Source organism: Cavenderia fasciculata, assembly GCF_000203815.1.
Source record: "Cavenderia fasciculata unplaced genomic scaffold Scf_EU5ZYIE02H8LDV-5, whole genome shotgun sequence".
In the NCBI taxonomy this organism is placed as follows: domain Eukaryota; phylum Evosea; class Eumycetozoa; order Acytosteliales; family Cavenderiaceae; genus Cavenderia; species Cavenderia fasciculata.
The window spans coordinates 1,088,402-1,112,767 of record NW_004457639.1 but is presented as its reverse complement, the minus strand read 5'-3'; the positions used below and the strand labels follow the sequence as shown (position 1 = coordinate 1,112,767).

Below are 24,366 nucleotides of genomic sequence, written 5' to 3'. Positions count from 1 at the left end.
GATAGCAGGAAAATGGGAAATGGATGCATCCATGGATAGATACTTTCAATTTTGATTGATGGGATATTTTTAAAGTGATACAGTTTATATATATATGATTCTCTTTCAAATTGTATCCCTATTGGCTTATCACTGCTACTGTTCATCTCTGATCATTTCCACACTAAGATCGAGTTGGTTGGTGGGTGTGGTAGATTAATATATTAATTCACTCTAAGTTGTAAATTTAATCTAAACACACACATGCGCACACACACAGAGAAAGATGCCCTTTTTACACAACATTCTACTATATATAATCATAATCGTTGTCCATTATCAATCTATAAATAATAATAATAAAGAGGGATGAGGAAAAATGCTTAAACATATGACATAGAGTGATGAGCATTATTATAATGTCTTGTCTTTAATTTTGTAATACGAATATGAAAGAAATATTTAGTTTACCATGGTCGTGGGTGGGTGGGGTGATCGATCACCAACAGTGTGCGTGTGAAGAGAGAGAAAGTGTGATATATAAAACAACATGGTGCGATGGTAATTCAATGATGATTTAAAGGGTGATCACCATTTGGTCATGATGGTTAATTGAATCTATTGTTAGAGAGAGAGAAAGAGAGAGAGTTGTAATTGTGTGTGCGAATTTGAAAAAGATGGTTGCATATGATGATGGACTGTGTGCGCGATGGTCGGGATAATAAATACACATAGAGAGAGAGAGAGTAATTTAGGAGTAGTTTGGTGTTGCTGATATTAGTAGAAACGAGAGTAGTAGTAGTAATAGTAGTAATAATATCATGCACAGCAATGCTTGCTGCTAGATGTTGGTGATGAGATGGATGGATGGATGGAAACTGGATACTCCATACATCCATACATCCATACATACATACATTATTACATTGATACATACCCATGGATGGCAGTTGGGAAATATTTATACATACTTGCTGCTACGTTGTTGTGTGTGTTTGTGTGCTGTTGAGTGTGGTGGTGGTGGTGTTGGATGGGAATGGATGTACTACTAAAATAAAAATACGATTATTATTATTATTTTATCTAAACAATTTTAATTTTAAAAATAATCGATATCCTCCTCCTCCTCACTTGGCAAGTGCTTGGGTAACGAACAGTAGAGTGTGGGGGGATGGTGAATGAATACATCCATCATAATAATATTTCATTTATATCTATCTACTATTCGTTCTCATCGTTTCCATCATCCTATTTCTGTCTACCTCGGATCATCATCCTCCTTCTCCTTCTCCTACAGCAGTATTAGCGGCGGTATCTCAACAACACCAGAACAAACAGAAATCCGAATTGAATCAACAACCAACATCTCATCCATGAATATTTAAATATTATTTGTTGTTGTTATTTATTCTTCTTCTTTTGTTTGCTATTTTAAAAAATAATAATAATATTCCCCAAGTAAGATTATCAATCAATCCAATCAAAATCCCGACCATCATCTGCATCTCTCTCACTCATAATAATAATAATAATAATATTGATCATTATTAAAAAATCCATCAACGACAACAACAACAACAAACATAAGAATTCCTTATAATATTGTTATTATTTATTCTTATCTAATCTTTTACATTTAAAATATCAATATTTCCATCCCATCCAATCTGTCAATCAAAATCAAAATCAAAATATTAATAATATTTTTTTTTTTTACAAAGATTAATTTAATATTGAATTTATATATATATTTTTTTTATTTTTTGTATCTCTCCCCAATCCCAATCAATCAAATCTAGTATCCATAATTATCAAATTTCGTAAATAGTAAAAAAGGTAAGATTTTTTTTTTTATTTACCCAAGTATCATGTCTTGTGTGTAGTACACCCCACCTTGTTTTTTTTTTGATCCCAGATATTTATTTATTTATTTATTATTGTGAGTTTACTATAGAGTGAGTACACATGTGTTTATTTATGTTTGTTAGTAGTAGTAGTAGTAGTAGCAGAGTCCGATCAAAATTAAAACTTTTCTCTCAAAAGATAAAGGGGATTACTTTTAATTTATATATATTTTAATCATTCATAATAATCACCATAATAATAATAATAATAATAACATTTTTTGTTGGTTCCTTCCTTTTTTACCCTTTCATCACAAAATTTTATAAAATTGTTTTTCATCTTTGTTTTTCAAATTAAAATTTTATAGATAAAAAAGGTAAAAATCATGCAAAAAGTTTCGAGTTTTTTTTATATTTTATTATCTTAATCTTTTTTTTTTTTCATCTGATCGAATAATTTATTATTTCCTTATGTTTTAACACACACTTACTCACTCACCACTAGTTGTTGTTGTGTCACACGATGTGCGAATACGAGTCGTAACTCTCCTCCTCCACCACTTGGTCCTCTCTTTCATCATCTAAACTTCCAAAATCAAAATTTCTTTATTTGTAAAAAGAGTTAAAAAAAAAGTTTTAATTAATTAAAATGAAAAGTTGTGTCTGTCTGTGGTCAGTGTGGGTAAAAGAAGAAAGAGTAACAGGAGAGGGAGGGACCGACAGAGAGTAGGTAGGGGTACTTGCATATTAGATGACCATTCAATCTGAATCTACAGAGTCTGTACGGCACGGCACCTCTTTCATGTAATACTCTGATGATGATGACGATTATCATTATTATTATTATTAATATTATTATTAACTATTTACACGCGCGCGCACACTTCTCTGAATGTTGGCGCCTTGCCACTTGAACTGCTAATGATGATCTTGTTTAATCTTTCATTTCCTTTCCTTTCCTTTCATTTCTTTCATTCATTCATTCTTTCTTTCTTTCATTTATTGTTTCATTCAATCATTCATTCATTCATTCACACATTCGTTCATTCAATCTTAACCTATTTTGTTATACTTAGTTAGTGTACAGTGATTATTTTTTTATTTATTTCTTTATTTGTTTGTTGTTTGTTTTCATCTAAATTTGATATTCTTTTAATCTAAATATTATATTATAATATTTCCATTTTTAAAATAGAGGATTTATAATAGTTTTTAAATATAACCATAACTTAAACTATTTATTATCCAACTCTAATTTTTAAACCAAACAAATAATATACATAATAGAAAGAAAATATCATCCATACTTACAAAGATACATACATACATACATACGCTACACACATTCGAAAAAAAAAAAAGTAAGAAAATATCTATTAGTTTTGTTCCAACTTGTTGAACATAAACAATATAAATATATATACATAATCTTTATCCATCCATTAATTCATCCATCCATCCATCCATCCATCTATTTTTTTTGTTATTCCATTCCATTCCAAAGATATTTTTAGTTTTTTTTTTTATTTATTTGTTGTTGTAATAGATATCTTTTTGATTTCATTTTAAAAGATATTAATTGGGAATTCTTTCAATTCATCCCCTCCTCTTCCCACTCTTATTAATATTTTAAATAATATTTGTTTTTTTTTTTAAAAATACATCATCACAAAACAACAATATTTTTTAATTAATAAATGTTATAAAGATAAAATACTAAAATACTAATTCCAATCTATCTTTTCTTGCATGTTCCATACAGACATTCTGCCAATCGTCATTGACCAGTTTGTGTTTTCGGATTTTTTTAGAGATAATATATATTCAACAAAACAAAACAAACAAACAACAATTTAAATTGCCTCTATTCTATTTTATCCATCTATTACTATCTTACACAATTTTTTTTTATTATATCAATTACTCACCAACAACAACAACAACAACAACTTCGACAACACCAATAATAATAATAATATTTTAGAATCATTGAATCATCTTCTTTGTTCTTTTTTTCCTACTTCTTATTCTTGAACGCATAATAATTTTTTTAATTGTCGTTTCTTTTCCAAACTCCTCCTTTCTTTCTCTGGACCTTTTCACCAATAATATTATTTATAATCATTATATATTATATTATATTATTTATGTCCATTTCCACTTGACTTTTGGTTCACCTTTAATACAACAATAATCTTTTGGAAAAAAAAAACATGTTGATCGAACAAAACCCCATTTATAGATCATCTGCATCATCTTTGTCTTCAAACAAGCAAGTCTATAGTCGACACCATCACCATCATCATGAAGAAGAAATCGAAGAGATAGAAGAAGATGAAGATCACTCGATCAGCAAGCACGATGACCCAGACTCTTTGGGTGATGAATTCAACAATAGCCAAATCGTCTACAACAATGATGAAGACGACCAAGACGAAGAAGAAGAAGAGGTTGGTATTCACCACATGTTATCAATGCTTTCAAGTACTGCAACCAAACAATTACAAAGAAATCAACAACCCCAACAACAACCATTAAATAATAATAGTAAAATTGTTTCTCCAAATCAACCATCACAAAATCGTAATACATTATCATGGTTAATGAATCCTCAACAACAACAACAACAACCAAAGAATCATAATAATAATAATAATTCAACCTCATCATCACTTCATGATATTTCAAGTTTGATTTCATCTCATCCAGATGATGCTGCAGAAGCTCCATCCATATCATCACCAATCTCTGATGAAGAAAATGATGATGAAGTCGATGTTATTGATCATCATCATCATCATCATCATAATCATCAACATACTATTAATCATCAACAATTACTTCAACAACAACAACACCAACATCACATTCGTCACCAAGATGACCAAGATGAAGATGACGATGAAGAAGAAGACGATGAGGATGAAGATGACGATGACGACGATGATGATGCTAGTCCGCATCAACGTTCAATGTTTTCATCTCTTTCCATCTCACCCAGAAGTAAATATTCATCGTCTGGTTCAAATCGTTCATCCAATGTAGTTCCCAAACAATGCAGTTATGCCAAATGTTGTATCTGTGCTTACGGTCCTCCACCATCCTTCTTCACGTCTGCTCCAACTTGGTAAGAAGAAGAGAAACAAAAGAAAAAGAATATTTATTAACTTTACTTGTTTACCTTTTTTTAGGGCTGATATATGTTATATTGCATTATATTGTTTAACATTATCAAAACCAGAGATTAAATACTTTCACATTAAAAAGGATATTTGTACATACATTGATGCTCACTATGAAGTGTTGTGTATGAGAAAGAGAACGAGTATCTGGAGACAGACGGTCAACATGACGCTGTCACACCCACAATACTTTGAGATGTTCCAACAAGAGAGTGCATTGGAGAATGGACGCAAGGGATACTATGGCCTCAAGCAGATCCACGACCCCTACGAACACACCGCTCTCAACAAGCGTAGCAGGAGAAAAAGAAGACATGAACAAAAGATGATCCAAGAGGAAATGAAAAAGACCCCTCTCAACAGTCCACCTTCTATTGTTGGTCGTGGTGATAGAGATAGAGATAGAGATAGAGGGGATAGATCAACTGTTGGAAATGGAAATAGTGAGACTACATCTACTACATCCACTCCTCTTATCCCTTCAAATAATATGAACAGTATGTCAATGTCAATATCTCAACTCCAGCCACCCACAAAGAGCGCAAGAACTGGAGGATTGACTGGATCGTCTCCCAACCAACAACCATTCTCTAATCATCACCATAGCCAGCACAACAACCACGGTTACGACAGTGACAATGATGCCATCATCCCATCTTACGAACTCATTGCACTCTCTCAGTCGTCGTCATCGTCGTCGGGTGTAGTCAAGAAACCTCAACTTAAACACAGTGCCAGTACATCTTGTATCGTCTCTCCCACCATGAACCATCATCTCTACCAACAACACCAACAACATCAACAACATTTACACCATTTACAACAATTACAACATCATCAACAACAAATGCATCCTCAACAACAACCAATTCCAATTCCACATCCATCTCCTATTGCTCATCATCATCTTCATATTCATAGTCATCAACAACAACAACAACAGCAACCTATTTCACATAGTGGCCCTTTACCATTAATTAAATCGGCATCAACAAACTCGGTATCAACATGTAAATTTGATAACATTTTAAATCATCAACCCTCTTCCAACTCTATTCATACTCCACAGCAACAACAGACTCCACAACAACACCCATCGTCTGCATCGTCGTTATTGTATGGTCATAATCATCACGAGTTGATTGACGACTCGCCTGCGTTGATTAGCGGACAACATAATCATTCGCATCATGCATCGATCAACTCGGCCAACAATACACCCAGTCCCAAACGTATTAGTAAGCCGACGTCGACATTACCCAAGCTCGACGACGAGGACGAGTTTATCGATGGGGAACGTGAGGTGCCCAACCGCAGCTACCCCCACAAGTCGCCCATGACCAAGTTGGTGTTGGAAAAGTCGTTGCCCCCCTTTTCGATTGTGCAGCGTTCCAACAGTCCGTCACCACACAACAGTCGTTGCAACAGTCCTAGTCAGATCCCACAGCAGTTGCAGTTGCAGTCGCCATCGACCCCATCGCTCCGAGAGAGTGGCGGCTCATTCCCAACGACCGGCGCTGGCAGTCTGCCACAAGGGCTGGCCAACCCTCTGTCGATCATGGACGACGACGACGACGATGACGACGACGATGACGAGGATTCACCCAAGAAGCGTATGCGCAAGACTACCCGACCAGACGAAAAGAGTCTCTTGGAAAAGTACTATGTGCTGCACTATGGCTCGAACGCCAAACACTGCAAAGAGGAGCTGATGATCCTGTCCAGCACCATCACCTGGAAAACCAACCGTATTCAACGATGGTTAGATAACCGTCGCACCAAAGACAAGCTTCGATCGCTCCGAGCATCACAAGAACGAAACTTTATCTTTGCCGGCCAACAACTCAACTTTCAAAATCATTTGATCAACAGTGCAAATCAACATCTTATCAACCAACATGTAGTTGGAAGTCATCAATCTAGTACCAATACCACTACTACTTCTACTTCTACCGCTTCTGCAAATGGTTCAACTACTCCAGTTCAACAATTGTCACCTCCAACTCTTGTTCAACCATCCTCTTCTCAATCTCAACCAACACAACAACAATCATCACCAACTCAAAATCACTTTGCAACTGTTCCAACTAGTATAAATAGTTTATTAAATTAAATCCAAAAGTATAAAACTATAACAATTGTCGCCTCACAACTCAAGCTTTAGAGTACAAAAAAGAAACCAAATTAGACCCCAAACCAATAATATTATCTTTTCCCAAAACCCCCAAATTCAATTACAACAAATCAATTAATAAATAAATAATTAAATATATTGATAAAAGTATTACAAATCAAAAAAACAATATTAATATTATATATTTATATTGTATTTTATTTAATATATTATTCTTTAATTTATTTAATATTTACCTTGATCACTAAGTTTCCATGAATGTGAATAAAGAAAGACGGACGGGATCACCTATAAATCTATCTTATCATTTGCACTATTGATTCAATCACAATTATATAGGGAATTCTATTTATATCTAAAATTTATTAATATTAGTAAGTCTCAGAGATTTGAATCCACCACCCAACCAACCCTAACAAATAATTAAATACTTCACGAAGAAGAAGAAGAAAAAGTGAAGTACCCCTTTATTGTGTTAATTTCATATTCATTCGAGGTGTGGTGGTCAAGGAAGAGGAATTGTTGACAAAAAAAATCTCTCAAGAAACATGTTTTTTGAAAAGATCACACACAGATACGTCATCTCATTAAACATTCATTGCAACCTTGTTGTTGTTGTTTATTTAATAAGAGAGAATAGAGAAGAGAGATAGAGAGAAGAGAGAGAGAAGAGAGAGAAGATATTGTTGTTGTAGATTGATGATACATAATTGTAGATCAACAAAAACAAAGAGACACACAGAATATATTATTAATATACAACAGATAGATAGATAGATAGAGATAGATTGATACATATAATATATATTATATATCTTTAATCATCATTCAACAAGGAGTGTATAGACCCTTTAAACAACCAAGCAAACAAACAAACAAACAAACAACCCATTATAATAATATATTCTTATTATTTATTACAATAATAATTATTTAGACCAATCACCTTAAAGAGGAGCAGGAGAAAGAAGAAAGAAGGGTGTCAAAAAGTAATAATAATAATAATCATGATTATGGATGATACAATTCAATTTCATAATTCAACAACCATTACAGAGGTGGCATCAAATGTAAAGGAATTACTCACAACAAAGACTGGTGAATACAGTTATGAAGAATGGAATCAATCAAAGACAATGATTAAAAAGTTATGTGATGAAGGTATTCCTTCAAACCTTAGATTCTTAATTTGGAAGGTGAGTAGAAGTAGCATAGATAGATAGACAAACAATACTTTACATTCTAATATTTATTCTAAATTTCTTTTTTGGATTTAGCATTTAGTACATAATAGTTTAAATGTTGATGAATTAGTAGTACCTGCATTATCACCAACCAATCCAAACTCACTTGGTAATAGTATGGGTTCAATTCAATTAAATGATAGTGTAAACATTGATTTGAATCGATCAGGTGCTTTCAACACCTCTAGTAAGGGTGGATTAAATGGTAGTTTTCCAAGTGTACCAATATTTCATAATGATATGGTGACAAGAGATTGTCAGCAATTGGTTGAAGAGTATCATTTATTGAATCAAATCAATACATTCAATTCAAAGGGAGGACTGAACGAGCACTCTCCATCACGTCAATATATTCCAAGAGAACCACTTCTCTCACCACCACTTGCATCAGATAAATTGGACTCAGATCTTATTGCCAATCGTTTGGAACGATTCGTTCGTCATTTTTGTATGCAAACCAATCGTGACTATAGCATAGATGTCACAAAAATCATCATTCTATTTGTCGTATTATCATACGTCGACGAAATAGATCATGAACGTTTCCAATCAGATCTTTCCATCCCAAAAACATCTGAACAAGATTGGATGAACCTATCTATCAAAATCATTGAAAATTTATCAAATAGTGCAATCTTACCTTTTAATTCTTCTCATCCAATTTTATTGTAAGAAACAAAAAAAAAAGAAACAAAAAGAAGAGAAAAAGAATAGTAATATTTATATTAATATATTTATTTCTTTTTGTTTGGTTAATTTTAGATGTGAAAGTGAAATGTTTAGAATATTATTATTATATCATGATCCTGTATTGGGTTACTTTTTAGATCAACGTTGTGTTTATTCAACTTCTTATTTTTATCAATGGGTAAACTATAGTTTGGTTTAATTTTAAAAAATTATTTAATATTAATGTTTTCTTTCTATTTTTATTTCTAGATTAATCATATGTTTTCAGGATGTATAGATATATCATTTTTAGTACAACTTTGGGATATATTACTTTTCCATGAAAATCAAGATTTTTATTTATATTTTGCTTTGGCTTTATTAATTTCAAAAAGAGAACAAATATTATCGATAAAGGGAGTGGCAAAAGATATATCGTTAGTGTTGGAGGAAAAATCAATTGTAAATAGTAGTGTATTATCAAATCGATCAAAATTACCAGGACTAGTCAAAAATGCACAATCCTATAGAGCTTCGACACCAATCACATTTATTAGAAGTTGGAACAAATTCTATACCAATTGTAAACATCCAAATGGTCCAAGAATCGATACAATCAATAACATTTACAAGGAATTTAAATATTCTATTTGTATGGGTATTGATGTTGAAGAATTAATTTTAAAATCAAATTATGGAAAAGATCCTGTATGTAAAAATAAGAAATATTCTTATTTTGTTCATCAAATAATTAATAATCTTTATCTTTTTGATAGAAAATAAGAGAAAAATTTCAATATTATATTGAAGATGGATTAAATCTTGATATCAATTTATTGGTTTTTGATTGTAGACCTTATAGATATTTTAAAAGTGGTAGATTCCCTGGTTCTTGTCATTTACCACCTGGTTTACTTATCAGTCAACCAGAGGATTTTGAAAAAGTATCCAATTCATTTGTCACTGAAAAAGGTGTAACTCATTTTGCATTCTATGATAATTGGTTTCAATTTAATCCTCTTACTGAAAAGAATGATGCAGATACAAATGACAATGGTGATATGAATATGAATATTTTAAAATATTTAAAAGAAGGTTTTCCTTTTGTTTCAAGAATTCCATCTGGCTATAAAAGTAAAAATATATATATATATATAAGCATACATATGTATATTTAGGATTCTTTTATTAATTTAATTTTATTTATTTTTTAGAAATTCATGATATATTTTCATCAAAAGATTTAGAATTGGCAGTTCATGATGATCAAAGATGTCCAGTTTGTAATCCAGATATAAACAATATGCCACCTCAATCGCCGTTGTCATCGTCACCAGTCATTGCTCCAAAAAAAGAACCATGGTTTAATAAATTCAAGTAAGTACAAAAAAAAAAAATCAAAAATGAAAATTATTAATTAAATTTCTTTTTTTTTCTTATTTTTAGGATTGGATCAAAAAGAGGGGAATCACCATTATCACCATCATCATCATCTACATCAACGAATTCTTTAGACAATACTACACCACAAAAAAGAGTAGGATTAATGGGAAATTTAAGAAGTTCACAAACATCATATACACCAAACAGGGAAAAGATACCTTTAAATGTATCTGCAGAGAATGTATTGGGATTACCAGCCAATTCAATGTCTCCATTTGTCATTGACGACGAAGACGATGAAAATGAAGACGATTTCAGAGGAAATCCCTATTGTTATGGAGAAAACGATGATGGTAGTTACTACTATATCGACTATACCATCTCACCCATTGCCACACCAGTCTATGATCCAAATCGTGTCAAAATAGCCTCAGAGCTAATGGAAAAGGCATTAAAGTCTTATCAAGGACTTGAAGATCTATTGGATGGCGACAACTTTGTTTTTGAATGTGAAGAGATTTTGGCACAGGGAGAAGGTGCTCGCGAACGCAGATACATCATTCTCACACCCGACAATCACTTTAGAGTATTGGAAGAACATCCCAAATGCATTGGCTATGTCAAACTCGACTATCAATATTCACTCGATTGCATCCGTAAAATTGTATACAAAAAGAGTAATCCCTATCTCTTGGAATTTAGAATATTGGACGAACCAACTGAAACCAATGCCAACGAGGTACCAGTCATCCTCACACTTCCAAACGCTCAATCTCCTACCACTACCACCACCACTGGAACTGAAATCATCACAAGAAAGCTATACACCTTTAGTGAAGTGGATCCTATTCTAAAGGCAATCAAAGATAAAACAAATGCTATTCAAACTTCTCATTAAAAAAAACAATAAACTAAAACTTGGTTTTGTTTTAATTATTTATTAAATATTATTGGTTTGAAGTAAAATTGATAATGTTGGAGGTGCCTCTGTTGTTACTACTGGAACAATTGTATAAATTGGATCAACAAATTCAATTCTTGGTGAAGACGAGGATGATGAAGGCGAAGGAGATGAAGAAGAGGATGAATCTTGTTTTTTAATTAAAATTACAACACTATGATCTTGATCATACTCTACCAAATGATTTAAAATATTCTCTTCATCTACAACATCATTTGCCAAATGATTTATAATTGATAATTTTATAGTATTATCATTATAAATTCTATCCTTTTTTGTAAAATTTAATTTAATTTCAAAACCTGATTGAATTTCTAAAAGAGAAAAGAGGTAAATAAATAGATTTAAATAGGTTTAATTTTTTTGTTTCATACTTGGAATATTTTGATCTCTATTAAATAAAATACAAGGTACAATGGAAGAATGATTTGAATAATGAATGGGAAATGTATGGCAATTGATTGGTTTTTCATTCTCTGATATAAAACTACATAAAAATATATTTGAATCCTTGTAATCTAGATTACAAACACTTGTAACTGGTCCATCTCCAATGAGAATATGTTCTTTTGTTGGATTATCTCTACCCAATATAGGAAATGGTAATTCTATATTTAATTGTCCTTTAAATACTTGTTCCAATATCATTGATGCAAAGAAAAATAAATAAAATGATAATACTAGAAAAGAAAGAAAGAAAGAATTAAATTATAATGGGATGGTTAAATAAAAAGAAAAGGTAATATGGAATGTTATAAAAGTTCATACTTAGGAGAAAGAAAAGAGTTAAAAAGTAATATGCCAAATCTTCTATTGAAAAGAAAAAGAATCTATTATTATTCTGTTCTTCTTCATCCTCTTCTAATAATCTTCTTCCAGATTCTTCATCTATAATATTAATAGGGTATTGTAAAAATGATAAAGGAAATACATCATGATGTTGATGATGATGTGAATTATTTAAATATCCTAATCTTTGTTCTTCATCCATGATAAATATATAATTATATAAATATAAATATTAAAATTTACTATTATGATTCTATCTATTTATCTTTTGGGAAACATGATAATTAAATTAATATTGGGGATGTGAATTTGATAGATAGTATACTACTAGAGTAAGAATCATATGAACTAGTTTAGTGATAGAGATTGATGTTTATTATTATTTTTTTTTTATTTTCAATCGTGGGTGGGAGTAGTCCACACAAAAAAACATGAACATCCAACCATTTTTGGAAAGATTAAAGTGTAGTCAATCAATTATTAATATTAAAACTAAACCATTTGTTTTTTTGTTGAATTTTAAAATGTTTTTTTTATTTAAATAAATATATCTATAGTTTTGTAGTTTTGTTTTGTTGTTTTGTTATGTAGTATAGTGATAAAAAAAAATTAATTGAAATCTAATAGATTTGGAATATTAATTTTTTTTTTTTGTTTGTGTTTTTTTTTTTTTTGGGTATCCATTGAGAAACACAAAGGGTCAAATTTGGTTAAAGAGTTTTGTTGTTTAGAGGAACTTTAATTTGCTCTTGGTCTCTAATGGTTTAACTTTCCAAATAACAATATTTCCGTCCAAACCAGAGGTTGAGAAATCAGAGACAGCACCACCAGTTTGCTTGTATGAAACAATGTTACTAAAAAATAAAATAGAAATTAAATTAATAAATGGTAAAATATATAATATTTCTTTTTTTTCTTTTTTTTCTTTTTTCTTACGTAATGCAATTTTGATGAACAGTTGGTAATTTAACATCAACCTTTGACTCACCGAGATCTACCTTGTTTTGGAAAAGGTTACGAGCAGAGGTATTGTCAGATGCGGCGGATCCAGAGCCAGTGTCGAGGTCTCCTTGGAGAGTCCAGCCAGAACCTTGCTTGGTGACGAGGATTGGTGAGGTGTTGTGACCGACACCGACGATAGAGTTTTCAGTGGCAAACAAGAGATCGGTGAGTGGGAGGGTACGCAACTTGATCTTGTCGACGGTTGGTGGGTTGGTGGCAAAGTCAGCAACAGCCAATTGAGAGTCGTGTGAAGAGAAACCGAGTTGGTTTCCGGTTGGTGACCACTTGAGAGCGTGGACCCATGAAGCGCATTGATCAAACTCAAAGATGGGTGTACCAAAGGCAACTTCTCCGTATGGACGTTGGACACGACCATCAGCCTTCTTGACATAGGCATCAAACACACGAACCTTGTAGTCAGAGCTAGCAGTGGCCAACAACAAGTTGTTTGGGTGCCAGTCAACCTTTAATACAGTGGACTTGTGCTTCTTGATGTGGTTAGATGCCCACCAGTCATGTTCTTCTTCAAAGAAGCAAATACATACCAACTTGGCACCAGATGCAACTGCAAACTTGTTTTCTAAAAATTAAAAAAAAAGGTAAATATAAATATTGTATATTTGTATATATTTCTTCCTTACCTTGTGGAGACCACTTGACATGAGTAGCAGCTCTGTTAATTCTCAATAATACCAAAACTGGCTTCCATTGACCATCCTTGAAGGTCCAGACGTAGGCATTACGATCTTGCGAGGAAGAAAGAATACGGTTGGTCTTTGGAGCCCAATCGATTGAAGTGACAACTTGGTCGTGTTCAGCTAAAACGTGCTCACAAACCCATGATGTGCCTTGCTTGGCATAAATATGAATTTCATTATTGTTTGGGCATAATGCAACTCCTAAGAAAATATAATAAAGGGAGGAGGGGGTATGTTGATTAATCAAAAACTATTCACAAAATATAATTATCTGTTGTATGAATAATCTGTCTTCTTACTTGATCTATCAGCATTCCAAGCATGTGCAGTAATGCAAGCTGCAAGATGTTCAACTTCAAAAGCAGACATTTAGATAATTGTTGGATATTTGTGTTGTTGGATAATGTACAATGAAAAAGAAGATATATATATTTATACAAAGAGGTTAATGAATTACCCTAAAAATGATATAATATAATATGTATGTATAGTAGATATATAAAGTAAAAAAAGAATATTAATAATCTAATCTTTTATACATGTTTGCATCATGATGAACATCATCTAGAGTCGTCTGATATTATATTATTGTCTCTCCCCTCTTTTCCCTCTTTCTCTATCTCTTTGTCTTCTATCTGTCCTACCTTTTTTTTTTTTATTGGATTACACAAACAACCTTTAAAAATAAATTACAAATAAATAATAATGGTTGTGAATGATGAGATAGATTGATAGCAATACACAGAGTAGAGCGTGATGAGAGAGTTCACTGAAGATTTTTGTTATGCCACAAAAAAAAAATGAAAAAAATCATTGTGGCTTGAAACCAATTTTTGCTTTTAGTTGAAAGAATTTTTTTTTTTAAAGCTATTCAAAAGATCCACAAACCCTTTTGCACAAAGTAGTCAAGAAATACTCAAAGAAAGAAAGAAAGAAAGAATTAACCTTTGTCCATTGAATATGATATACCATGTTGAATGATATGATTATTTTTCTTTTCTATCTCTATCTTATCAAATAATGACAAAAAGAGTATCATCCATCCAGATATATATATATATAAATATATAAATATATAAATATATCCATCGTTAGTCGACTAACGATTGAATGTTGAGTGTATTGATATCAAGGAAACAAATACAATAAAATGTTTCGAAAGTAAACGATCTTGATGGTGGTTTATGAACCATCACACAAGTCAGACGAGTTGACTCAAGTCAAAATGAAGTTCCAAAGTTTTTGAGTTTTTTTGATGACGGAGAAGCCCAACTTCAGATTGAAGGTGTGTCTTTGAGTGAGAGTGCATGTACATAATTATTTTTAAATAATATATATAACTATAAACAAATAATAAAATGAAGTAAGTTTATATAAAGAGCGATCATCATCAATCACCATCGTAATCATCATACGATAACTGTCGTTATATCATGGTGGAGGTCGATAATGATGACCTGTATACAGGCGATGATATAAAGTAAAGTAGAGAATGAAATGCTAACAAGAATCTATCTATCTATCAATCTATCTATTTATTATAGGAGAACAACCAGAGCTCCAGCTTCAGTAAACAAGGGTGGTATGGGATCAATGGTCCGTCACTATTCAGAAGAATCAATTGGTTTGAAGGTGTATGTAGAGAGATATAGAATCGAAAGAATGAGAATTATAGAAGAGAAGAGAGATCATTATCATCGAAAGATCATATGACACACGATACAAAGATAACAATACTAATCACATTCATTATTACATCAACTTCATATCATATCATATCATAATCATAGTGGTCCACAAGCCGTTCTTATTATGAGTTTAGTTTTCATTGGTTTTGTCATTCTCTTACATATTTGGGGCAAATACACTAGATAAATAAACAACATTCTAAATATATATAAATACTATAGTAAACAAACATAACACAAACTTTCAGCACAGCAGAACAGGTTCATTCATGCACATGTATCATTCTCAAAATATCAAAAAGTCAAAGTCTACTATACTCTACTCTACTCTTATACTATCATAGTGATCATCATCTGCATCTACATATAGAGTCGTCAATCAATATCTAGTCTAGTCTACAAGATTCATAGTATTCTTTTTTTTTTTTTGGATCACCATTCTTGAGAATTTACCTAAAAAAGAGAAAGTTGCTAGAGTCTTTGACTCGGTTTAATATTACTTTTTATTTTAGGTTATCTATCTCTACGTACATATACATACAAATACAAATACATAACAGTAACTGTTTCTTGTTTTGTCACTATTTAATCTTATGACAAACCAAATGAGGGATAAACATTAGTCTTTAAAGAAGCAGCAAGAAGAAGTAGTAACAAAGTAATAACAAATAGATAGATAGAACATACAGACAGACAGAACAACACAGTAGACACAATACCATTATAATGAGCATTCACACTTCATTTGATCCATCTCTAGTCGATGACAATGACATCAAGATACAAGAAGTAGAAGTATTAAAGTCAATCTACTATGAAGATTTCATTAAAGAGGATGATGACCTTTACAGAGTATGTAAACAATTTATAAATTGTTAATAAACTTATGTGATTTATTATTAATAATACTATTTATGGTATTTACAGATTAGAATAAAGGTTGAAGTACCTGATCATTTTGAAATTCGAATTAAACGTCAACAACATCAAGAAGAGGAAGTGGCGGAACAATCAACTAGTACCACTACTACTTTAACAACTGACCCAATTAATTCTTCCTCCTCTTCTTCTTCTTCTTCCTCTTGTCAAGATGAATGTTATCCAATTATTTGTTTACCAAATGTTACACTTGGATTCGAGTATCCAAAAGACTATCCATCATCTCCTCCCACTTTGATGATATCTTGTTGTTGTAAGACAATTAATATATATCTATATATATATTCTAGAAGTATTTGATTGATTTATTAATTATTTATTTCTTTAGGGTTATCATTAGAAGAAATGAATCAAGTATTGGAATATTTAAATACTTCTCTATGGGAAGAGGGAGAATCAGTTATATTTAGATACATTGAATGGATAAAGAGTAGCATGGTATCATTTATAGCAAAAGAGAGACAACAAAATGTTGATTGTTGTATTTATTTATCCAATGTACCAATCGATTTTGGTTCACCTCTTAACGAGTTTGTATCGTGGGATCATCAAGAAGGTTGGACATCACCTACCTCTTCGCTTCCTCTATTGTTGGCTCACAATACACACGAGTCAAAGAGGGTATTTGCACAAGAACCTCATTGTTGTCCTATTTGCTACATTGATGATGATGGTACAAAGTTCGAACTCTTTAAATGTGGACATTTTATTTGCAAGGCGTGTCTTTGTCACATGCTAACTGTCAACATTGACTCTGGATCAATCAATTCTATCAAATGTACTGAACCTTGTTGTGGAGCAGCTATTGAACAACATTTAGTCTCAAAATACGTATCCCAAGAACACATGGAACGTTACAATGGTCAAATGAAAAAGACTCAAGGTTTTGTCGCATGTACAAGATGTAAAGGTTGGGCTAAAGTTGATCCAAATACAAGATCTAGTAAGTCGACTTAGAATAATAATAATAATAATAACAAAGTATTAATTAATTTGTTTGTTTGTTTTTTTATTTAGCATTTTGTGGTACATGTTATTATTCAATGTGTATGTTGTGTACAAAAACATGGCATCCCGGAGTAACATGTAATTATGAAGCAATTCAAAGTGATAGATCAACCGATGTGGCACAGCGACCAAGACCATGTCCAGGATGCTCAGTTTTGATTTGGAAGTTTGATGGTTGCAACAAAGTTCATTGTGTCATGTGTGACAAGTTGTTTTGTTGGTTATGTCTCCAAGTGATTAGTGGTTACGAACATTTTGAAACCACTTGTATCTTGTTTGAAATTCCAGGTCAACGACCTAGGTTTGTTCAAACAAGACACGATGGAAATGTTACAGGCATTTGTCCTTGCTCCAGGTGCGGTGCCAAAGTCTATCAATACAGCCAAAACAATCATGTCCTTTGTTTCCAATGTAAAGGAGCAATGTGTTTTATCTGTAAAGAAATGATTCAAGGTACAAAGCATTTCCAAACAACTCCTTGTTCTCAACATGGTGGTACTCCTCTTCCTCCTAAAATTAAAAAATAACCAATAACCAAAACAAAGAAACATATAATTAATTAATAAAATATAATATAATTTATTTATTTATTTATTTATTTATTTGTAAAGTTTAGTTTCCTAGTTTAGTTTTTCTAACATATCTTTTGTGATTTGAAACATCATTTATTTATTTGTTTCAATAGATTGATAAGCAAAGATAAATAATAAATAAATGATGTTTCAAATCACTAGGATAAAGGCTTTTGGTTTTATATCCAGTGATTCTTGGTTAATTGTTGTACCTATATAAATAAAAGAAAGAGATATTCTAAAAAAATCTTCAAAGAAACCAAGAATAATATAAAGGGATAAAGAGAACACAAAAGTTCTTCACTAAAGAGAAATTTGATCAAAAAGAGTGGAATCGAATAAAAAATATCAAGATTTGCAGTAAAAGAATTGTTACCTTTTTCACAACAAGATAGTACCATAGGTTCTGTTCATGGTTTTATGGAAAGACCAACAATCTTGGGTAAGATTGAACTCTAGGCATACAATTCTTGTTCAATCTTTTTTGGATCCACTAAATGTCTATTGACTACTGTCTTGGCTGAATTATATAGATATTATTATGTTTACAAGTTTAAAAGAACAATTGAATTGTAAAGAGGAGGGAGAGGGATCATTTTTTTTTGCATCACAACAAAAAAGATTTTTTTTAATTTATTTTAATTTGATTTGGGCATTTATTTATTTAATTTTGATTGAATTTCAGTGATTCTTTTTTCGAGTAATTCAATATTTGATTGAATAGTGGTCATATTATTTTTAAATGAATCGTCCATTTTGTTCATTAAACTACTGTTGGTCTTGAGTAAAGAAGAGATGTTTGATTGTTCCTTTTCGAGATTGGATAAATGATTGGTAAAGGAAAGACCTTCTTCGTGCAACGATCTGAGTGTGTACAATCTATTAATGATCGATGGTAATTGTGAACTAATGTGATCCCAACGATTCATGGTATCAAACATTTCAGCAATCTTCTTTTCATTGGTTGTAAATGCCTTGGTGGTTGATTCATCTTGAGTCTTGAGTGTCTCCATTTGTTTCATTGTATTTTTCAACTTTACATTTAATACATCAATCTTTGTCGAATCCAATAAATTCAATTTATCTCTAATTTCTACCAATGATTGACAAAGTGGTATTGATAATTCCTAAAACAAAATAATTATTATTAATATCTAGTTTAGATAACTTATTCAATGTTGAGACATACAGATTTACTTCCAACCAAAGTTTCAATATTTGCTAATCTTTTATCCAAATCTACCATTCTTTGAAGTTTTTGGTATTTTGCTTGATCACCAGAATAGTATAATTCATATTTTACATGATTGTCTGCAGTTGATGATGATGATGATGATGGTACAGATGCAGATGACAATCCCTCTTGTTGTTGTTGTTGTTGATTAGATGATGTGAATGATTTAATATTTGATGCCAATAATTTAGATGATTCATTCTAAAAAAAGAAATAAATATATTAATATTTCATTTCCTTTTTCTACTACTACTACTACTATTATATTTAATCTTACTTGAAGTTGTTTATAATGTAATACTTGTCTATTTTCATCGAGGATTGGTAATAATTTTTCATTATCCAACAATAAAGATAATTGACTTTGGAGATCGGCAAGATGGTGAGTCAATTCAACTGCTTTGATACCAGTTTCAACCTCGCTGTCGGCAGAAGAGTCTACGACACTTTGCATCTCTTCTCTGAATGTTCTTACTTCATATTGCAATCTTTGGAACTTTTGCATGGCAGACTCTTCCTTTTCCTGACCATTGGGAAGCATATCAAACTCTGTTTGATTGGCCAAGAGTGGAGCGCCAACTTGAATTCTCTTGTTGCTGGCAACACGATTATTCTTCTTATAGATAGAATCAGAGAAATCCTCCCCATCATTATTAAACTTTCTATTTGCAAACTTTGAATGTGCCTTTGATGGTACCAATGATACTCTTTCAATATTTTCATTGACTAATTCTGGTTCTTGCTACATAATATATTAAATATCAAATAACAATTAATTAATTATACTAATACTATCACTATCATATCACATCATATCATGAGACTTACAATATTAACACTTGAAGTATCAGGTACATCTGGAGTTTCAAATGTATCTGGTTGAGAGGTATCCTAGAATCATACGAATTGAATTTAAATCAGTTAATTGATTGTTGTTGTTGTTGTCGCTATCACAAGCTTATGATGATGATCATCATCATCATCAAATACATACAATATCAGGCAAGTTTAATATTTTCTTTGAATCGCTCATTTTAGTCTAGTGCACTACTATCTACTTTTAGTATCTATGCTATTATATATATAAATCTTATCTCTGATGATGTCGGTATACGCACGTATGTATGTATGATATATATCAAGATTAAAACACACTACTACTTCTATTTCTGAACATCAGTGATTAATCTCTCATTGACTTCACCCACTCAAAGGTGTAAAGATTTTTTTAAATAATTTATATTCATTTTTTTGATTATCTTAATATGAAGAGCGAGATTATCTCTTTCCTTATAATCTTTCAACAAAGAAGTAGAAGTAGAAGTAGAAGATATATAAATTATAAATAGAGTTAGACATGATGATGATGATGATATAATATGACAAGTGGCATTCATATTTAGATAGTGGATCCATGATGGTTGATAGATAGCTCGCTCCTCGACCAATCATTCATCCCCATCTGTTTCTTTGTTGCTGGTCAATCACCAGACTTTTAAAAGTGAATAAAGGAAAGGAAGTATGGTACGCACTGTATAGATGGATAGATGGTGTCAAACCAACCGACTCGAGAGCGATAGAGATAGAGGGAGAGAGTTATAGAGAGTTATATAACCGAGCTCAGGATTGATTGGTTATATAAATGACTCTCTTAATTTGGTCACTCCCTATGTGCTACTATTTATAATAGAATAGCTAGCTAGCTAGCTAGCGGTTCAGTTAAATTAATTGAACGCATCAACACTTTATGTTTCCTTTTTAAAATCACTTTTAAACACCCACTTGCAAATTCAACCAACCACCAATCGTTTTGGATATTTAAAGAAATGAAACGGTGGTGTGTGGTTTGATCAATGCAGTATCTTTGCATTGGCACATCCATATCGATTACCCTTTCCAAGAGTCAACCAAATTTGTTGGTTGTTCTCGTTTTTACTCCTTTTGAACTACACAATGGTCGTCGATGGATGTGTATATCCAACTATCCAACAACTATCTTTTTACTCATTTCCCCCAATACCAATATCATCATCATCATCAATATCATTGATTGGTCTTGTCCTATGCTAGATATAGAGATACTCTTCAATCAATCACTATCATATGTTTAGTTGTTAAAAGTTGACAATCGTTGAATTGGTGTTTAGATTTTGGCTCTTTTTGGAATACCCGAGAGATGGACCATTAAACTTTAATGTCTTTTTTAATTTATAATGGAATAGGAAACCTATAAATACTCTACTTGTTTCAACTATTTAATTCATCAAATCAACTTTCAATACAAATATAAATCAACAAATATAAATTATCTTTTTAATTTAAATCCAATTTTCCCTTACTTAAATTTAACAATGACTCTCTTTGGTAAGTATTATTATTATTATTGGTTAGACAAATCATCAAAATATTAATCTTCATTCTTTCTTTTTCTTTTCTTTTTCTTTTTCTTTTTCTTTTATTCTTTAGCTGCCCTTTCTCAAATCAGTGGATCATCCTCATCAAAGTCCTTTTCCAATTCATCAATTGGTGGAATGGGTTCATCGGTTGGCCAAGGATCCAACTCTAGTGCTTGTTACAGACGTGGAGGTATCTTTGTAGACCTCGATCTCTCGATTGGCAGACCATGCAACCCACTCATCAATGTCGATCTCGATGTCAACATTAGACTTTAAACAAGAACTCAATCAATTATTGGAATGAATATCAAATCCAACCCACACAACATGCCGATTCTATTCAACAACCAACAACCAACAATAATTAAAACATATTTAAATATCTACATTTTAATAAAACAATAGTCCATCTTGTATAGTCTCAAATAACTTTTTCTTGATTATTTATTTATTTATTATTATTTTTTATTATTTATTATTTATATATTTTTCGAAAAAGTTGTTGTTGCAGACATGTCACATGATCAGCAGTTCTTTTCTCCATTGAATTTTTATAAAGTATTTCTTGTGAAGAAATATTTCTTGTGAAGAATGAATATAAATGAACAAATGTGATCATAAACAAGATATCAAGTTACAAATAAGAAAAGAATAAAGAAATAAAGAAAGATAATAATACAAACTACATGAACTACACCAAAAGAAAAGAAATAATCAAATCAAATCACATGAGAGAGAAAGACAAGATAGATAGAGAGAGAAGAGAGGAAGAAGGAATATAATATTGTCAAGTGCACAAACATATAAAAAGCGAGGGAAAAAGGAATGATGATGTTCAGATCAGATGTTAGAGACATGAATTGGCTGATATAGTTGAATCTCGGCAATGGTGCACTCTCTTTCCGAAAGGTAGAGTTTGCGTGTAAAATCATCGATTATGTTAAGCTAATCAATCGCTTTCATAGCCCAGGAGGTAGGTATAACCATGCAAAGCACACAAAAGAGAATAGAATAGAATTGAATAGATATTCTATATAACCACCTTATAAGGTGTACGCCCTTTCGGAAGATGAAGATGGGTTTGTTTTTTGAGCTATTGCAAAAGGATCAATCGATCATAATTTCCAAGAAATCAGTTCTTGGTACAGTCTAGAGAGACAAGACAATCGATAAGAATAAATAGCATACTTAAAGGGAAATTTAGAATAGCATCAATTTAGATAATCATCAACCATCTATACTATTCAATAAAGTAATAATCATACAATACAACCATGGAACCAGCACAAAAGCCAATTGCCAACAGTAAGCCAGAATTATTCCCAGACACTGTTACCACTTATCATGGAAGTTGTCATTGTAAGTTAACACTATCAATTTTAAAAGAGAGAATTTGAAAAGTATTCATATTTATTATTTATTCTTTTTTTAGGTGGAGCTGTAAAGTATGAAGTTGATTTGGATTTAAATCGTACTAAATTGGGTAAATGTAATTGTTCGATTTGTTCAAAGATTAGAATCCTTGGAACTATTGTCAAGCCAGATTGTTTTAGAATCATCCAAGGAAAGGATAATTTGACCGACTATCAATTTGGCACCAAGTCCAGCCACCATACTTTCTGTAAGACCTGTGGTGTACATCCATTTGGTGAAGGTTTTATCGAACAAATTGGTGGTGCCTATGTCGGTATTGCCATCAACTGTTTGGATGACGTCACCGAAGAACAAAAAGATTCAATGTTTGTCTCCTATTGCAACGGCAAATATGATCTGTGGCAGGAAGAACCAAAATTCAAAAATCACTTGTAATAATATATAAATAAATTAAATAGTTTATTGTTTATTGTTCATGTTTATCAGACTTTGATGAAACAATGACTAATGAATGTATAAATGCAATAAAAGATTCATAGTCATCTTTTATCAACCAAACAATTAAAGATATTTCAAAACCAAATTATTTAAATATAATTAATTAAGATTTAAAATCAAATAAATAAATAGAATATAATAATATATTATGATTATCTTTTGTCTATAATATTATATATATATATATACTTACAACTAATAGATCATCTAGAAACAAGTTATAGTCAAATGATTTCTTTTCCTTGTTTTCTTTTTCTTTTTCTTCCAAAGAACTTTTGCAAAAGCTATTTAACATTGAAGTTTTTGAGAGTCGACTAGACTGTTTGAATTGGTGGTGGGTGGCCATTTGAAACAGAGATTTTGATGATGGTGGTGGACTGACATAGCGATGGCTACTTGGGAGTTTTGTCAAGAGAGGCATCATCGGAGTAATAGACTTGGCAGAGACGCATGGGATTCGAGTACTCGAATAGGAAGTGTCGTTTAATATGGGGGACGACAGGAGCAAGGGTCTAACTAGCTTGGTTGAGAATTGAATAGCAGTGGATGACATTTGGACTAGGCAGAGGACCAGAGGAGAGGAGTATTAAATATTAGTTGAAGAGAGTTGAAGGAATGAATGAAATGGTGTATCATCGTTCTCTTTTATAGATGTGCTTTCCCTCAGTCTCTTTCATAGCTTCGGTAATAGAATCGGTCAGTCGGTCTGAGATACTTTCAAGTTGAACTTCAAGCTCAGCTGATTTTTTTTTTTTTTTTATCTTCATTGTGT

General features: G+C 31.7%; 12 protein-coding genes across 12 annotated transcripts; 8 read left to right on the top strand and 4 right to left on the bottom strand.

Annotated features, from left to right (window-relative positions):
- Positions 1-1,157: 1,157 nt before the first annotated feature.
- Positions 1,158-1,364, top strand: DFA_10268 (uncharacterized protein; the record flags this gene model as incomplete). Its single annotated transcript, XM_004354123.1, has 1 exon — positions 1,158-1,364. One exon carries the CDS (start codon positions 1,158-1,160, stop codon positions 1,362-1,364), a length of 207 nt encoding a protein of 68 aa, XP_004354175.1.
- Positions 1,365-2,472: 1,108 nt separating this feature from the next.
- Positions 2,473-3,865, top strand: DFA_10267 (uncharacterized protein; the record flags this gene model as incomplete). Its single annotated transcript, XM_004354122.1, has 2 exons — positions 2,473-2,549; positions 3,808-3,865. The coding sequence occupies 2 exons, from the start codon at positions 2,473-2,475 to the stop codon at positions 3,863-3,865; spliced, it is 135 nt and encodes a 44-aa protein (XP_004354174.1).
- A 171-nt stretch (positions 3,866-4,036) lies between these two features.
- Positions 4,037-7,118, top strand: hbx13 (putative homeobox transcription factor; the record flags this gene model as incomplete). The annotated part of the gene is made up of 3 exons (XM_004354121.1): positions 4,037-4,950; positions 5,015-6,243; positions 6,772-7,118. The coding sequence occupies 3 exons, from the start codon at positions 4,037-4,039 to the stop codon at positions 7,116-7,118; spliced, it is 2,490 nt and encodes an 829-aa protein (XP_004354173.1).
- Positions 7,119-8,146: 1,028 nt separating this feature from the next.
- Positions 8,147-11,333, top strand: DFA_10265 (RabGAP/TBC domain-containing protein; the record flags this gene model as incomplete). Its single annotated transcript, XM_004354120.1, has 8 exons — positions 8,147-8,335; positions 8,417-9,051; positions 9,146-9,251; positions 9,323-9,344; positions 9,366-9,760; positions 9,829-10,186; positions 10,267-10,429; positions 10,499-11,333. 8 exons carry the CDS (start codon positions 8,147-8,149, stop codon positions 11,331-11,333), a joined length of 2,703 nt encoding a protein of 900 aa, XP_004354172.1.
- Positions 11,334-11,466: 133 nt separating this feature from the next.
- Positions 11,467-12,387, bottom strand: DFA_10264 (uncharacterized protein; the record flags this gene model as incomplete). The annotated part of the gene is made up of 4 exons (XM_004354119.1): positions 11,467-11,524; positions 11,569-11,710; positions 11,771-12,076; positions 12,165-12,387. 4 exons carry the CDS (start codon positions 12,385-12,387, stop codon positions 11,467-11,469), a joined length of 729 nt encoding a protein of 242 aa, XP_004354171.1.
- A 525-nt stretch (positions 12,388-12,912) lies between these two features.
- On the bottom strand, positions 12,913-14,254 carry arcA (actin related protein 2/3 complex; the record flags this gene model as incomplete). The annotated part of the gene is made up of 4 exons (XM_004354118.1): positions 12,913-13,039; positions 13,122-13,767; positions 13,829-14,086; positions 14,185-14,254. The coding sequence occupies 4 exons, from the start codon at positions 14,252-14,254 to the stop codon at positions 12,913-12,915; spliced, it is 1,101 nt and encodes a 366-aa protein (XP_004354170.1).
- Positions 14,255-15,243: 989 nt separating this feature from the next.
- On the top strand, positions 15,244-16,162 carry sec61b (protein transport protein SEC61 beta subunit; the record flags this gene model as incomplete). Its single annotated transcript, XM_004354117.1, has 4 exons — positions 15,244-15,248; positions 15,430-15,519; positions 15,676-15,743; positions 16,086-16,162. The coding sequence occupies 4 exons, from the start codon at positions 15,244-15,246 to the stop codon at positions 16,160-16,162; spliced, it is 240 nt and encodes a 79-aa protein (XP_004354169.1).
- A 137-nt stretch (positions 16,163-16,299) lies between these two features.
- Positions 16,300-18,551, top strand: DFA_10261 (uncharacterized protein; the record flags this gene model as incomplete). The annotated part of the gene is made up of 5 exons (XM_004354116.1): positions 16,300-16,425; positions 16,501-16,765; positions 16,841-17,455; positions 17,530-17,944; positions 18,446-18,551. 5 exons carry the CDS (start codon positions 16,300-16,302, stop codon positions 18,549-18,551), a joined length of 1,527 nt encoding a protein of 508 aa, XP_004354168.1.
- A 197-nt stretch (positions 18,552-18,748) lies between these two features.
- dynB (dynactin 50 kDa subunit) lies at positions 18,749-20,359 on the bottom strand (the record flags this gene model as incomplete). Its single annotated transcript, XM_004354115.1, has 5 exons — positions 18,749-19,219; positions 19,282-19,527; positions 19,604-20,068; positions 20,155-20,217; positions 20,321-20,359. The coding sequence occupies 5 exons, from the start codon at positions 20,357-20,359 to the stop codon at positions 18,749-18,751; spliced, it is 1,284 nt and encodes a 427-aa protein (XP_004354167.1).
- Positions 20,360-20,534: 175 nt separating this feature from the next.
- On the bottom strand, positions 20,535-20,723 carry DFA_10259 (uncharacterized protein; the record flags this gene model as incomplete). Its single annotated transcript, XM_004354114.1, has 1 exon — positions 20,535-20,723. The coding sequence occupies one exon, from the start codon at positions 20,721-20,723 to the stop codon at positions 20,535-20,537; it is 189 nt and encodes a 62-aa protein (XP_004354166.1).
- A 954-nt stretch (positions 20,724-21,677) lies between these two features.
- DFA_10258 (uncharacterized protein) lies at positions 21,678-21,998 on the top strand (the record flags this gene model as incomplete). Its single annotated transcript, XM_004354113.1, has 2 exons — positions 21,678-21,690; positions 21,793-21,998. 2 exons carry the CDS (start codon positions 21,678-21,680, stop codon positions 21,996-21,998), a joined length of 219 nt encoding a protein of 72 aa, XP_004354165.1.
- Positions 21,999-22,996: 998 nt separating this feature from the next.
- DFA_10257 (uncharacterized protein) lies at positions 22,997-24,304 on the top strand (the record flags this gene model as incomplete). The annotated part of the gene is made up of 3 exons (XM_004354112.1): positions 22,997-23,081; positions 23,155-23,481; positions 24,246-24,304. The coding sequence occupies 3 exons, from the start codon at positions 22,997-22,999 to the stop codon at positions 24,302-24,304; spliced, it is 471 nt and encodes a 156-aa protein (XP_004354164.1).
- Positions 24,305-24,366: the final 62 nt, after the last annotated feature.